A 14,884-nucleotide genomic window follows, 5' to 3' on the forward strand; every position below is an offset into this window, starting at 1 on the left:
AACAAAAAAATTATATAAAAACATAAATTCTACCATAAAATTTAAAAATAAAATAAAACAAAACATTAAAATGACATGATCCTGGTGAAATTATATTATATTGTAACCCACATAACCAATGTGGACTAACAATTCAGCTCTAAATCTACAACATGACAGATAGAGAGATGGAATATCTGTAAAACAATAATTCTTCTTGATTTTTGTACACCAAAGCAGCATATTTGCATGATTTCTGAAGGATCATGTGACACTGAAGACTGCAGTATTGGCTGCTGAAAATTCAGCTTTCACTTTTTTTTCTGTCACAGAAAAATATATAATTTTAAAATATGTTAAATTAGAAAACAGATATTTAGGTTGGCTTGATAAAGCCAACCTACTGATCTGCTACTTAAACTACTTATTATTATTATTATTATTATTAGACCAAAATTTCTGAATGCTACTCCTTCTAGAGCTTTTAATGTTAGTTTAAATTGTAATAATATTTCAAAATATTACTGTTTTTTTTTATCAATTAAATGCAACCCTGGAAAGCATAAGAGACATTTAAAAATCATGCTGACCATACTGTCATGCTTATGTTTTTATGCTTACTGAAGGCCAAAAGAGATTAAAAAAGTGAGAGGGAGTGACAAACCTGTTGTTTTGGAATCCAGGAGTCTGCTGCTGCCTCCACGTTTTTCAGCCAGCACTCACCTCACAAGCTACATCCTGTGACTCACCATATCAGAGTCATGTTGAGCAGTTACAGTTCCTGGCCCAGCTTTTTCCTGATTCCATCAGCGTGACCTACATACATCAAAAGAATGGATTCTGAACGTCATTCGCAGTCTTTCAGGATGCCACTCAAAGATTTAGACCATGTGTACTTTTTGAAATTCACTTTCTCCTTGGTGTTCCTGTGACTTACTGTTCACCGAACATAACCTTTCTAAATCCCACTCACCAAGATTTCAGAAAACACACACTGCTTCCCCCAAACTGACCACAAAGAAAAACAATACTATGGATAGTTTGCTGTTTCAGCTTCTGTTGTGAGAGAAAGCATGATAAGAAACATTTTATCCCGGGTTATTCAACAGTTTAAGTTTAAAAACAGAATTTCTCAACAAAGTGCCGTTTTGAATGACTTTTGCACCACATACAAACCCTAATGACCCTTGCTGGGCATGAATACCTGTGAACCAGACTGGAGATTTTATCGTCATACAAATTACAGTGAGGAAACATCCATAGGTGAGCAACTTTTAAAAGTCGTGCAACTCAGTACGTCCTAATGACATCACTAAACCTAGATAACTAACTAAGCATATCACACAGCCCTATAAGAATGCGATTGTACTTCCAAAGAGTAAAAATTCTGCCTTTGCCTGAGTCAACAGCTGTATTTTATGAGTCACGAGGTTCTCAAGCTGAGCTCATGATGATGCATGCTGGTTTCGAATGGAAATAATTTGTTCTTCGCTTTGGCCTGGCTGATCAGATGTCATAGCAAAAAGAACATATTCTGTTGGCTACTGCTCACACCAAAAATCAGATCCATCTGGACAATGCTCATGTTAGAGGTGGGAGCCAGCCGTCATCCGATTCATTACACAACTAGTGAGTTCAGTGTTCACCCTCCCTCACAGTCATAACGAAACTATGCTTGTTTAAAAGTGGCCAGCGTGCAGAGTGACGCAACGTCGCATATCCTGTATTTTAGACATTGTGGCAAGGAGAGTATTTATTTTACATTTTGTGAGTCATTTAGGGCAGAGGTATCAAAATGCACCGAGATTTATCCCCTGGCTCTCTATATGAGAGAATGAAATAATGACTTCAACAGAGGGCCTTAACCACAAAGCTTAAGAAAGAGATATAATAAAATTTCATGAGCTCTACCGTTTGGACTTTCTGTGATGAATTTCTGTGCAATTCATTTGTACATACATTTAATTGAAATCTACTATTTAAGAATGGTTTTACATACACTACCACGTTAAAATTTGAGTCGGTAAGATTATGCTCATCAAGGCTGCATTTATTTGATCACAAATACAGTAGAATATAATATTTTAAAATATTATTATAATTTAAAATAATTTTAATATATTATAAAAAGTAATTTATTCATGTGATGGCAAAGCTGAATTTTCAGCAGCCATTACTCCAGTCTTCAGTGTCACATGATCCTTCAGAAATCATTCTAATATGCTGATTTGATGCTCAAGAAACACTTATTAATATCAATTTTGAAAATGGTTGTGCTGCTTAATATTTTTGTGGGAACTGAGATCAATCCTGATCAATTGAATGCATCCTTGCTAAATAAAAGTATTAATTTCTTTAAAAAATGTTTTTAATTATTTCTGCTCGTGTTCCAAGGCCCATATTTAAAACCATCATTTTTGTAAGAAAAAAAAAAGTTTTGTACAACCGATGCAATGTGCCTATTTACATACAGAATTTTGTAACGCAAAGTTTTAGATGTGGTGTTCAAAAAGATATTCATAAAGGTTATTTTATCCACCATGAGTGTCAAATACAATGATCTTGTAATCTGTTTAAGTAACCTGCCCACAACCAAGATGACCCACCCACAAAGTCAGCAAACTAACAAGGTTTGGAACTGTGTGGACAGACTGCAAGGTTGTGACACCCTACAACTCACTGTGACACGCCACCTCTCCCCAGTCTGAAACGCCATTTACATTCAGTGACTAATGTAAAAATTGCTATTTGTTATATAACTATAGATAATTTTATTAGCACACCATTAAAGTTTATCTCCTCACACACTATCATTTTAAATAGCTAATGATCTCGAGTATAATGTATAGAGGTAAAATAAATAAATATTCTTTGTTTTCTGGGGAGTTTTTTTTCTTTTATAAAAACGTAGGCTTCTGAGTATATGCAATCAATCTACTTAAAGGAATAGTTCACCCAAAAAAGACATTTTAATTTAAACCATTGCTTCTGTTGCTAAAAAATAAGTCCTTTATCCATATTGCTTTCTCCAGTGAAAAAGTAATCTCATCTGAATCAGGAGGGAAATATGAACAACTCCAAAACCAGAACAGTCTTAATATAAATATGTCAGCAGATTTTGACGTGATAGGACAGCAGTGGATGGACTTTTTTACTGGAGGAAATGTTATTATGGGTTATGGACTAGTATTTTGGCCAGAAGTTTTTTTTTTACAAACATGTAGCTTTTCGAGTCACCGGATGTTAACTGGTCAGCTGGAGTCATGTGGATTACTTGTGGATTATTGTGACGTTTGTATCAGCTGTTTGGACTCTCATTCTGACGGCACCCATTCACTGCAGAGGATACTTCAAGTGACGCAATATTAATTGGCATTGATTCAGTAAAATACATAATTTCTTCTCAAAGTCTGGAAGGCTACTAAAATAAATTGTAAAAAATATTATTAAACCTAAACAAAAGACCCATAATATGAGGATTTTTATTTAGATAATAATTCCACATAATTCATTTGATTACATGGGTACACATCTTTAAATTACATTAAATACAAGAAATGTGATTGAACATTTATTGTTTTATAATTCATCTGAATAAAAAAGACATGAATTATTCATTTATTTACTTTCTTCGCCATTCCAACATCTAGGGCTATATTCATGGTGATATCCAGTTAATCCATAGACAAGTTAATTTTTTTATTAATCTGCTTCCTCCATTCTGCGGGTCCTCACAGAAAACAACTCTGTTTTCCAAATGGGAACGTTCAGCCACAAACACTAGTTTATAACTGGCTAATGTCTCCTTAGGACTAGACCTAATCAGAGTTGGGTCCTTATGCTATATTGAGGAAAAGAGAAGTGGGAGTGATGAAATTACTCAGATTATTCAGCAAATAGAGAAAACTATCTTCCAGATCCATCGTTTTACATTCACAGCTGCAATGAAGGAGTTGATAAGGTGATAATCTGCAGACCCATGACAGCCTTTACTAAAGTTACCTGGAACTCTCATATCTGCGGTGTGTTTTGTGGTCTTATTAGTAAGGAAGTCGAACACTTTGATCTCATATCCATTGTAGGACAGTTCCCCCTTGTGAGAGAATGAGCAAATGATGATAAACCCCTTTACGGTCATCAAAGAGCTGAAATGTTGACGCAAATGAACATGATGTCCCACCTTACTACCATGGATAAATGGTTTGCGTTCACATATTTCCTCTGTAAATGCTACTATGGTGAAAGCAGCAGTCAAGCCTCCTTCAAATTCCATGTTCACTACCTGCAACAAATCAAAAACAAAAAAATATATTCTACTTTGTTGACAAATGTAAAGGGAACATCATTACTGATTATCTGAGTGGCAAGTATACAGGAGATTCAACACCACCCTGATTTATGAATAAAATGTCCTCCATAAAAAAAAAATATGTTAGTTTTGTGCTATATACATCATATGATTACAAACTTCATTAAGCAGAGTAAAGAAAGTAATGTGTCACTTTTACAAAATGATGGGGTTATGTTTTAAAAAAAAAAAAAAAGTATTTTATGCTCACCAAGGATGCAATTATTTGATCATAAATATTGTAAAATATCATGACAATTTAAAATAGCTGTTTTCTATTTGAATATATTTTAAAATGTAATTTATTCCTATGATGGCAAAGCTGAATTTTCAGCAGCCTTTACTTCAGTTTTCAGTGTCACATGATCTTTCAGAAATCATTCTAATATGCTGATTTGCTGCTCAAGAAACACTTATTATTATCAATGTTGAAAACATTTTATTTGAAATAGAAATCTTTCCTACCATAAAAGTCTTTATCTTGACTGAATAAAAGTATTACTTTTAAAAAAGAAAAAATCTTGCTGACCCCAAACTTGTGAACTGTAGTGTACATGAATACATTACTCTTTTGACTCAATCCAAATAGATTTTCTTTGCAGAGTATGCACAATCCCCCTCTACAGGACAGTCTAAAAAGCAATCTGCAGCATTTTCTGGCTAGGAAAACTGTGAAATACATTTTTTATTAGATCTCACAATAGCATTTTTCATTTAATTAAAAAAAACATAATATTAATACCAACCTTATTCTCTTTTGTGAAGTGGCTAAGGGAACCAAATGACGAAACTTTGATGCACCTGCAAAATAAAATGTTTACCTAAAAATATTATTTAACTTTAAGATCTACCTTAAAACTTTATGAATATTGAAGAATTTTGAAAAAAAATATGGATGTATATTTGAAGAAAGAAGTCTTAAAAAACTGAAACTTGAGAGCCCCTTCCATATTACTGGCCCAATATAATTATAATATCAGCATCACATCATCATCCAGTGAGGTTAAACTTGACCGTCCTGTGCAATCAGTCTAAACACACTAATAAAATAAGCACTTTCAATTAATTCCTAAAAGACTAATATCAGTTTAGCTTCGCTACATGTGCACAGGTTATGTTAGATTTATTGTACCTTCGTCCACCAGCCCAGTGATGAATCAGATCCAAATCATGTCAGCATAGGCCTAGCAGAGCAAAAGAGCTTTCCGCCTCGTTTCTCCAGTTTCCTCTGACAAAGGAGTGAGCAAAATGATAGAACCCCACCTATTAGAGAAGACAGTGCTGACACAACACAGAGAGACACGCATTACACGCACACCGCAAACACATTAAACACATCCTACCGGTTCCAGATGTTGAATGTGGATGACATCGCCAATCACTCCACTGTCAATCAGCCCCTGAATTGTTGAAAAAAAAAAGTATCTTCTTTTCTGCTTGAGACTTACTATAGATCTTTACTAAGACTCAAAGGAAAGTGTAACTACTTTAATTCTGTGGATGACAGGGTCGTATCGGAAAACATCTGAATGCAAGCCTCTACAATCTCTGTGCAGTCCTCCTCTGTAACCTTAGAAAGCATAATAAAATGTAATATTTATTTTATTTAGTAATAAAATCATACACAAATCATGGACAATACTATGTCTGTAGGTCATGAGAGTGAAGAGGAAAAATTTAGTTATACTTTGTATTCATGGTGGTTTCATATAGTTCAATCATGACAACTCTCGGATGATTTTAGCATGGTGATGGATGGATATGACAATGTTAATGTATTTGGTCTTGCCAGAATAGATGCTACGCTGCTGCTGTTGGTTATTGCTGTAGTTGTAGATTATTGCTGCTGCTGCAAGCGAGTACAGGAACTTGCTACTGCCAATGCATACGGCGATACGGTGCCGCGAGTATTTAAGACATACTGCTGCTGCACAAATAGCATATAAAATAACCCCCCAACAAAGCTGGAAGAAGAAAACAAAACAATTAAATATGTATGCTGCTGCTATACAATAATATGCTTAAAATCATTCCTATAAGGCAGAAGAAATATAAAAGATAAAACCCTGCAGAACAAGCAGATCTATTGCCAAGACATATGTACTGCTGCTGCTCCGGAGCCGTGAGACCGCGTGTTTACTATCTATGTGAGCCTGGGCCGGCTTTTCCGAATGGCTTAACGCTAGTGAACTATTGCTGTGTGTACCTGATCGGTTGACCACATAGCTTAAACTAGTGGCTTTAACTAGTGGCTTAACAACGTGAACCTGGGTGCTGTACCCTTAGGTTTATTTAACTAATGGCCTAAATAACTATGTGTGTCTGAGCCAATAGCTCAAACTAGAAACGCTCACTATGCGTGTCATTAACAAAAAGGTATCACACTGCGTAGGCTGTGTAAGGGAAACAGGTCAATTTAGCTCAAAGGGAATCATTTATGATTTTATAGGGAATTTGGACCGAATCACTGTTTTACGGCTGATCACTGAGATGGCCAGCGATTCATTGAACGAGCCGTATAACATCAATTCTGTAATGGATATTAATATCCAAAGCATAGTGAAAACACTATTTATTAGCACAGTAACAAGATCGGCAGTTTAAGACATTAACTTGTAAGCACAAAACACAAGATACTTCTCTTTTCAATATAAATAAGGCTTTATTGGATAAATCTAAGACATGTAAACTAATCTAACACATGAACACACGCATTCACACATTCACACAAGTTGCAGAAAGCGAGAAAGTAAGGAAAGAAGGAGTTTAAGGAAATGAAAATGTGAAATCCCAAGTTTACAGCAATATGTGAAAATGCATAGACATGAACAACCATCAATCACTTAATTAACCCTCGCATTGAGTTCCTCAATGAGGTTAAAATTATATTAAGTCTTGGGTCTTTCTGTGGAATTCGGCTCCTCGTGTTTCAACCATGTTCTTGATCGAATCTTAAATTGTCTGATTCAGTCTGATACCCTACAGCTGATAGATGAAGTAACCCCCAGCAACCATCTGACTCCGGCTCGGGCAGCCTGAGCAAATAGTTTTAAATTTGTCATTCAAGAGTTGTCTTTTTTTTTTTTAATGAAAGTTCATCAACGTTACTGCAATGGAAATACTCACATTTAACTTATTAATAAGCTAACGAAATATTTGGCGAAAGAATAAATCACTGTACACCCTGTAGTTGTGGTGTCATATGCCCAGGACTAATTCTGCCTCAAAAGCAGCTGCTCATTTATTTTGATAATTTAAAATATTTATATTGTATATTAAGAACAATAATGTTTGCATTATAAACACATCATTGCTAAATGCATGGCTCATTCCAAGATGGTCTTGAGCAAGACCACTACAGTGACTTTATTTAAATGCAGTTGTCTGACATAGAAATGCTGTGCATGCTGCTGCTGAGGAAAATCTCGATGACTGAATGCCTATGAAAGCTGCTGCTACTGCACAAGAGACTGAACTGCTGAGAGCCCCATTAATTAGGCATATAAGTAGCTAGGCGAATGCCTATTTTACTTTAACACGGTGTCTATGCCAGACGCTAGCGGCAGAACATGACAAAGTCAATAGACCCGTTATGATAGCTAAAGCTGTCTGCAATGTATGCAGAGAGATATGGCCAACGCAACAAAACTTCTGCTACTGCTGCTATTGATAATATTAATTTCATTCAATATTCATATTCAACATTTCAATACTGAGTTGAAGCAGGCTACATGCTGTTGCTGTTAATGATATTCACAATGTTGTAGTAGGAATTTACTGTACTAGCTGTTGCGGTTGTAATATTTAATCAGAATTTGCAAAGCATAATCTACTGCTGCTGCACAAAACCTGCTGTAAGCCCTGTTGAATAAGCAAAGTAATAAATGCCTATTGCACTTTAAAAAGTTAATTTACGCTCTATGAGTTATCACTAAAATTTCATGCTCTTTCTGCTACATTAGCAACAATAATAATATGACTTGTTATGCATGCTGCTGCTAATATTATTTCTAACCTTGCATCTGAATTTGCTATGCATGCTATAAAATTTGCTAACATTGCGATCTGAATAGCTATGCATGCTGCTGCACAAAAGTACTTAGAATTGCCACTGCCCATTTACAGTCTTACATCAATTTCATCTTGATTTGATTTATTTATTTTCCTGATTTTAATTCTATTCTGGTGGTATACAGAGCCAAAATTATGAAAATTGTGTCAGTGTCCAAAAATATATGGGCCTGACTATATAACAAATATTTTTAAGTATTTAAATAACATAAATAATATATTTTTAAAATAAATAATAATAAATGAATGTGAAAAAAACTACAAGGATTTTTTTCCCCAAGAAGTTAATTCTGCGAATTCTAAGTTTTTTTGTTTTCTTCATGACGATATCAGGACAGCTGACAGTTTTTATACCTTGTTTGCCCTTAAAAATTTTTACATTTTAATTCAGAAATGAAAAATGTGCTCATAATAGAAGAGGAGCCTATAAATCATGCATGCATGAACTGCATTTTAAAGTGCTTTTGAACCAATTAATAGAGCCCAACAAAAAGCATCATGTTATGGAGCCTTACGGCAAACACTTACAGCCATTGGTTTTTCCAGCGGTACATGGTAGCCTTTCTTAGCTAAAGCCACAGCAGGGTCCCGAAGAACAATAAAACGGTTGGACACTGAACCCATTCAAAGCAGACGACTTAAAGTGCAAGTATGCCATTCAATAACCAGTAAAAAATAGCTAAGCACACCATACTGATCAACAGAACTCTATCATGTGAACATTGACCAAACACACATGGAAACCACATACACAGCATAACCAGAATAGTTTTCTCCGTTACCAGCTCCAACCACGATAACATCCACAGGTGATGACATTATAGCGGATCCCTGCTGATTTAACAACACACAGACTTCAATTTTAAATAATATTTTAAAGTTTCCTTCTTCCTACAACCAAATTATCAATAAATACTAGATATATATTTGAGCTATATCTTACATAGCATTTGACATATTACCATGCAAAACAGACTGAAGATCTGTAAGGTTGAGACTTTTCTTTATAGGTGTGCCTTTAGGTCAGTGTGACTCTGTGATGGGTTAGATACTGGTTACCAGAATGCAGTAAATTTTTAAGCCATTTTTAAGCATGCCATTGATGATAAACCAAATCTTTGCAGTGTCAAACAATATACTGTGTTCATCTAAAGACATTAAAGTGAACTTTCTTTTGTAAACAGGTCAAACGCTGTGTGATATTGTATGAAAAAAATAAATGAGGGTGTCATGTGTTCTCAAGTGTTACCTTATAATGAAATCCCAGTGCGCTTTAACAACACAATAACAAATCGGAGTTCTTGATCCTGAAAACGGTTAGGATCCTGTAAGTGCTTGATTACATGTATAAATACAACTTCACTCGTGAGTAGGCAACATATATGAACAGACGTAAAACGGAGCGCTCAGCTCATTCACAGTGTATTAGTTACTTCCTTGTTTACGTTTGAGCGATGACGTTCAAATTACGCAAGAGCAAGGCTAGAAACGAACATACCATAATTTATTGATGTCACGTCGTTTGTCTTCCAGCCACCACTTTACTGCTTTCTCGACTTCCGCCCAACTCGCGCCCAAAGCAATTCCCAACATTCTTAGCGCTACTGCTACGGAATCTCAATTGTCTCAAATGCAAAATTTTAAGCATTTAATACATCACATTACCCCCCTTTTTAAACAAAGGTACCTTCAGCTTCACCCTAATAGAAATCTAGACATGTCAACACACAACTTTACTGTCTGAACCAACAACATAACTGTTACTTTTTTTTTTTTAAACAACAACATCACAGAACAAAATAAGCATTGCATATATATATGACCATAAAAGTCCTATACTGGAGTGCTATCCAAGGGTTTCTCTTTTTTTATGTATTACAAGTCATAGCGTTTTGGTGGTTTTCTAATTCTGGATGAGCGACGTGGACTCTGAGCAACCCCTGTAACCCCCCCACTGTCCTCTTGAAAAGGCTCAGGAACTGCTTGTTTTTCCTCTTCTGGTGTGCAGGGTTGAATCGAAGTGTCAACCCCTGAGCAATCAGTCTCTTTAACAAGCTCATCCTCTACAACTGGTCGCCGTGCCTCCTGAACGTGACATCTGAATCTCGTCCCTGAACCTTGTAAGACACTGGTCCGGTTTGCTTTACTATCACACCTGGAACCCATTTGTTCCCTCCTCCTGTGGTGTTACGGAGGTACACTGCATCCTTTTCAGAAAAAGACCTCTCCACAGCCCGTTGGTCATGATAGAACTTTTGCAGGTATTGTTTCCTGCGAACAGTGACAGTGACATCTGGATGAACAAAGTCCAGGCGAGTGCGCACATGTCTGTTAAGAAAAAGATCTGCTGGCGATTGGCCTGTAGTGCAGTTTGGAGTAGTGCGATACTGCATGAGGAAAAGAGAGATCTTATCTTCCAAGTCCATTGTCAAATGTGCGAGTTTCTTTATTCCACTTTTAAATGTCTGCACATACCTTTCTGCAAAGCCATTGGTAGCAGGATGACCTGGAGCACTCGTTGAATGCAGGATGCCATTTTGCTGCATGAAGGTTTTGAACTCCTCAGATGTAAATTGCATTCCATTGTCTGTGACAATGCGCTCCGGAAGTCCGTATGCTGCAAACAGTCTCCTCAGTCTTGCGATGGTAGCTTGTGAGGTGAGGTTAGGCATTGTAAATACCTCCAACCATTTCAAATATGCATCCACTAGTATCATAAATGTGTGTCCTAGAAAAGGACCAGAAAAATCTATGTGCAGTCTTTTCCAGCTCTGACCAGGAAATTCCCATGGGTGTAACGGAATCTGACGTGGTGCTTTTTTCTCCATCTGGCACGACTCACAGGCTCTGCTAACCTGCTCCAGATCTGCAGCCACTTTAGGCCACCACACATACTTGCGGCCAAGAGCTTTCATCTTTACTATCCCTTGACGACCGACATGCAGTTCGTTCAGCACAGTCTTTCTCAGTCTATCAGGAATTTGCACCCTGGTGCCTCAGAGCACACATCCACTCTCTGCAGACAGTTCATATCTGCGTGAATGGTAAGCTTTCAAACTTTCATCCACATCCACTGGCCAACCCTCCATGACATATTTCAGAACTTTGGATAACACCTTGTCTCTGCGTGTTATACGTGCCACCTGGTCCGCATTCAAAGGAGCTTGTTTGAAGTGCTCAGCTATTAGTGCATGAATGTACTCTGACAAGGCAGCTGTGCCCACATCAGTCATGACAGGAAGGGTAACACGTGAAAAGCCATCTGCATTACTGTGTTTCTCTGAGGGACAGTATTCAATATGGTAGTCATAAGCTGAAAGGATGATTGCCCATCTTTGAATCCTGGCCGCTGCCATGGTGGGTAGACTCTCCGAACAAAGTCAACAAAGGTTTATGGTCGGTTACCATCTTAAATTTCCTTCCCCACAGATATTGGTGAAATTGTTTTACCCCAAAGATGAGCACCAACCCCTCTTTTTCGATTTGTGAATACTTTTTCTCAGCAGGTGCCAGAGTCCGTGAGGCGTAAGCAATGGGACGTTCCTCTCCGGTGGGCATGGTGTGTTGCACGACATTATTTTTGCAAAACAAAGAGCAAATTCCTCTGGCTATCTCTCTAATCAATTCCTTTTGTAAAGCTTCAGGCCTTCAATTAAATCTAAACAAATGTGAACTTTTGGCCCTACACCCCATTCAAGATTTGGCCTTGTATAACATTCCAGTTAAAGAGACGGTGAAATATCTAGGCATTTCTATTTCCAAAGATCTGAAGATTAGTATGAAAGAAAATTTTGAAAATAAAATACAAAAAGCCAATGGTATCTTGAATAGCTGGTTACAGAGAGATGTATCTATTTTCGGGAGAATTCTTCAATCTAAAGTTGAATATCTATCTAGACTGATCTATCCAGCTCTTTCATTAGCTCCCTCTTCAGTTATTATAAAAACAAGCAATCAAAAAATGTATGACTTTATTTGGAGGCACAAAACTCATTATATTAGAAAATCTGATTTTATCAAAGGGTATGAAGAAGGTGGTCTGACTGTAATTGAATTTGAGAGTGTGAATACTTTGTTAAAACGTAAGTGGCTTCAAATGTTTTTAGGTGATACTGAGAGCTTTTGGTATGCAGTGCCTTCAGCTTTGTTTCGTAAATTGGGTGGTATCCGCTTCCTTCTCAAATGTGACTTTGATTTATCCAAACTTCCAGTGAAGCTATCAGCATTCCACCAACCAGAGTCCGTGAGGCGTAAGCAATGGGACGTTCCTCTCCGGTGGGCATGGTGTGTTGCACGACATTATTTTTGCAAAACAAAGAGCAAATTCCTCTGGCTATCTCTCTAATCAATTCCTTTTGTAAAGCTTCAGGCCTTCAATTAAATCTAAACAAATGTGAACTTTTGGCCCTACACCCCATTCAAGATTTGTCCTTATATTACATTCCAGTTAAAGAGACGGTGAAATATCTAGGCATTTCTATTTCCAAAGATTTGAAGATTAGTATGAAAGAAAATTTTGAAAATAAAATACAAAAAGCCAATGGTATCTTGAATAGCTGGTTACAGAGAGATGTATCTATTTTCGGGAGAATTCTTCAATCTAAAGTTGAATATCTATCTAGACTGATCTATCCAGCTCTTTCATTAGCTCCCTCTTCAGTTATTATAAAAACAAGCAATCAAAAAATGTATGACTTTATTTGGAGGCACAAAACTCATTATATTAGAAAATCTGATATTATCAAAGGGTACGAAGAAGGTGGTCTGAATGTAATTGAATTTTAGAGTATGAATACTGTGTTAAAACTTAAGTGGCTTCAAATGTTTTTAGGTGATACTGAGAGCTTTTGGTATGCAAAAGCTGCTTGAATGATGTTCTGCACTCTGTTTTGCCTAGCTTACTCTCTATTATTAATGGTTCTGTACAGACAGGCACTGTCCCTTCCTGTCTTAAACATGCTGTGGTCCAGCCTTTACTCAAAAAAACAAATCTTGAGCCCACTGAATTAAATAATCATAGGCCTATTTCAAAACTGCCATTTCTGCACAAAGTTTTGGAAAAGGTTGTATTCAACCAGATTTCCCTCTACCTACATTCTAATGATATTCTGGATCCTTTTCAGTCTGGCTTTAGAACATAGTACTGAGTCAGCTCTTTTAAGAGTAGTAAATCTCTTGTTATCTGCAGACACTGGTAAATGTACTATTCTCTTATTATTGGACCTGAGTGCAGCTTTCGATCACAACATCCTGTTAAAAAGATTAAATCTTGAGGTTGGCATTTGTGGTACTGCATTAGACTGGTTTGCATCGTATCTCACAAATAGGAGCTTTTCGGTGGAAATTGGTGAATTTTCATCAAGCTCAGTTCCCATCACTTGTGGGGAACCCCATGGCTCTATTTTGGGTCCAATTTTATTCTCCCTGTATTTGCTCCCTCTTCGTTTTATATTTGAGTCTCATAAAGTTTCATACCACATTTACGCAGATGACACTCAGCTTTATTTTCATCTAAAATCAGGTTCTGATTCAGTGTCTTCCTTGTTGGCTTGTTTAGAAGACATCAAAAATTGGATGGAAAATAATTTCCTTCAGTTGAATCAAAAAAAGACTAGTTACATAGAAGTTATATTGTTTGGCCCTTCTCACCATTTACATATTTTAAGACCTACTCTGGGCCCTTTTGAATAAAACATCCATGAAAAGGTTAAAAATCTGGGAGTTATTTTTGATCCTGAATTGAAATTTGACAAACAAATTAACTCTGTAGTCAGAGCCAGTTTTTTTGCAGCTTAAGGGGCTTCGCAAGCTGAAAAGTTTTCTCAGTTTTAATGATTTAGAGGTTGTTATTCATGCATTCATTTCAACAAGGCTGGATTACTGTAACGCTCTTTATGCTGGAATTAACCAGTCTTCACTATCACGTTTACAGTTGGTACAGAATGCTGCTGCTCGATTTTTGACAGGGACAAAAAAGAGGGAGCATATTACCCCATTTACATAATTTAAGACCTACTCTGGGCCCTTTTGAATAAAACATCCATGAAAAGGTTAAAAATCTGGGAGTTATTTTTGATCCTGAATTGACATTTGACAAACAAATTAACTCTGTAGTCAGAGCCAGTTTTTTGCGTCTTAAGGGGCTTTGCAAGCTGAAAAGTGTTCTCAGTTTTAATGAGTTAGAGGTTGTTATTCATGCATTCATTTCAACAAGGCTGGATTACTGTAACGCTCTTTATGCTGGAATTAACCAGTCTTCACTATCACGTTTACAATTGGTACAGAATGCTGCTGCTCGCTTTTTGACAGGGACAAAAAAGAGGGAGCATATTACCCGTGTTAGTTTCACTTCACTGGTTACCTGTTAAATTGTCAACCTGCAAAAAAAGTTGATTTCAAGGTTTTAGTTTTTGTATTTAGAGCACTTCATGGTCTTGCCCCAATTTACATTTCAGATCTTCTCCATTTCTATTCTCCTGTGAGAAC

General features: G+C 36.6%; 1 protein-coding gene and 1 pseudogene across 1 annotated transcript; both read right to left on the reverse strand.

Moving 5' to 3' along the window:
- Positions 1-3,634: 3,634 nt before the first annotated feature.
- Positions 3,635-9,217, reverse strand: LOC107671930 (uncharacterized; annotated as a pseudogene).
- A 1,244-nt stretch (positions 9,218-10,461) lies between these two features.
- LOC107671931 (uncharacterized protein K02A2.6-like) lies at positions 10,462-11,956 on the reverse strand. The gene is made up of 3 exons (XM_016464943.1): positions 11,849-11,956; positions 11,457-11,766; positions 10,462-11,393 (listed from the first exon to the last, which is right to left on the reverse strand). Exons 1-3 carry the CDS (start codon positions 11,954-11,956, stop codon positions 10,462-10,464), a joined length of 1,350 nt encoding a protein of 449 aa, XP_016320429.1.
- Positions 11,957-14,884: the final 2,928 nt, after the last annotated feature.

The sequence above is a fragment of the Sinocyclocheilus anshuiensis genome, unplaced genomic scaffold, assembly GCF_001515605.1.
Source record: "Sinocyclocheilus anshuiensis isolate Anshui unplaced genomic scaffold, SAMN03320099.WGS_v1.1 scaffold1053, whole genome shotgun sequence".
NCBI classification, from domain to species: Eukaryota; Metazoa; Chordata; class Actinopteri; order Cypriniformes; family Cyprinidae; genus Sinocyclocheilus; species Sinocyclocheilus anshuiensis.

Coding starts and splice junctions, on each gene's coding strand:
- LOC107671931 (XM_016464943.1), bottom strand. CDS start 11,956: ATGCCCACCGGAGAGGAACGTCCCATTGCTTACGCCTCACGGACTCTG. Junction 11,767..11,848: donor GGTTGGTGCTCATCTTTGGG/GTAAAACAATTT, acceptor CTTTGTTCGGAG/AGTCTACCCACCATGGCAGC. Junction 11,394..11,456: donor GCCAGTGGATGTGGATGAAA/GTTTGAAAGCTT, acceptor GTGTGCTCTGAG/GCACCAGGGTGCAAATTCCT.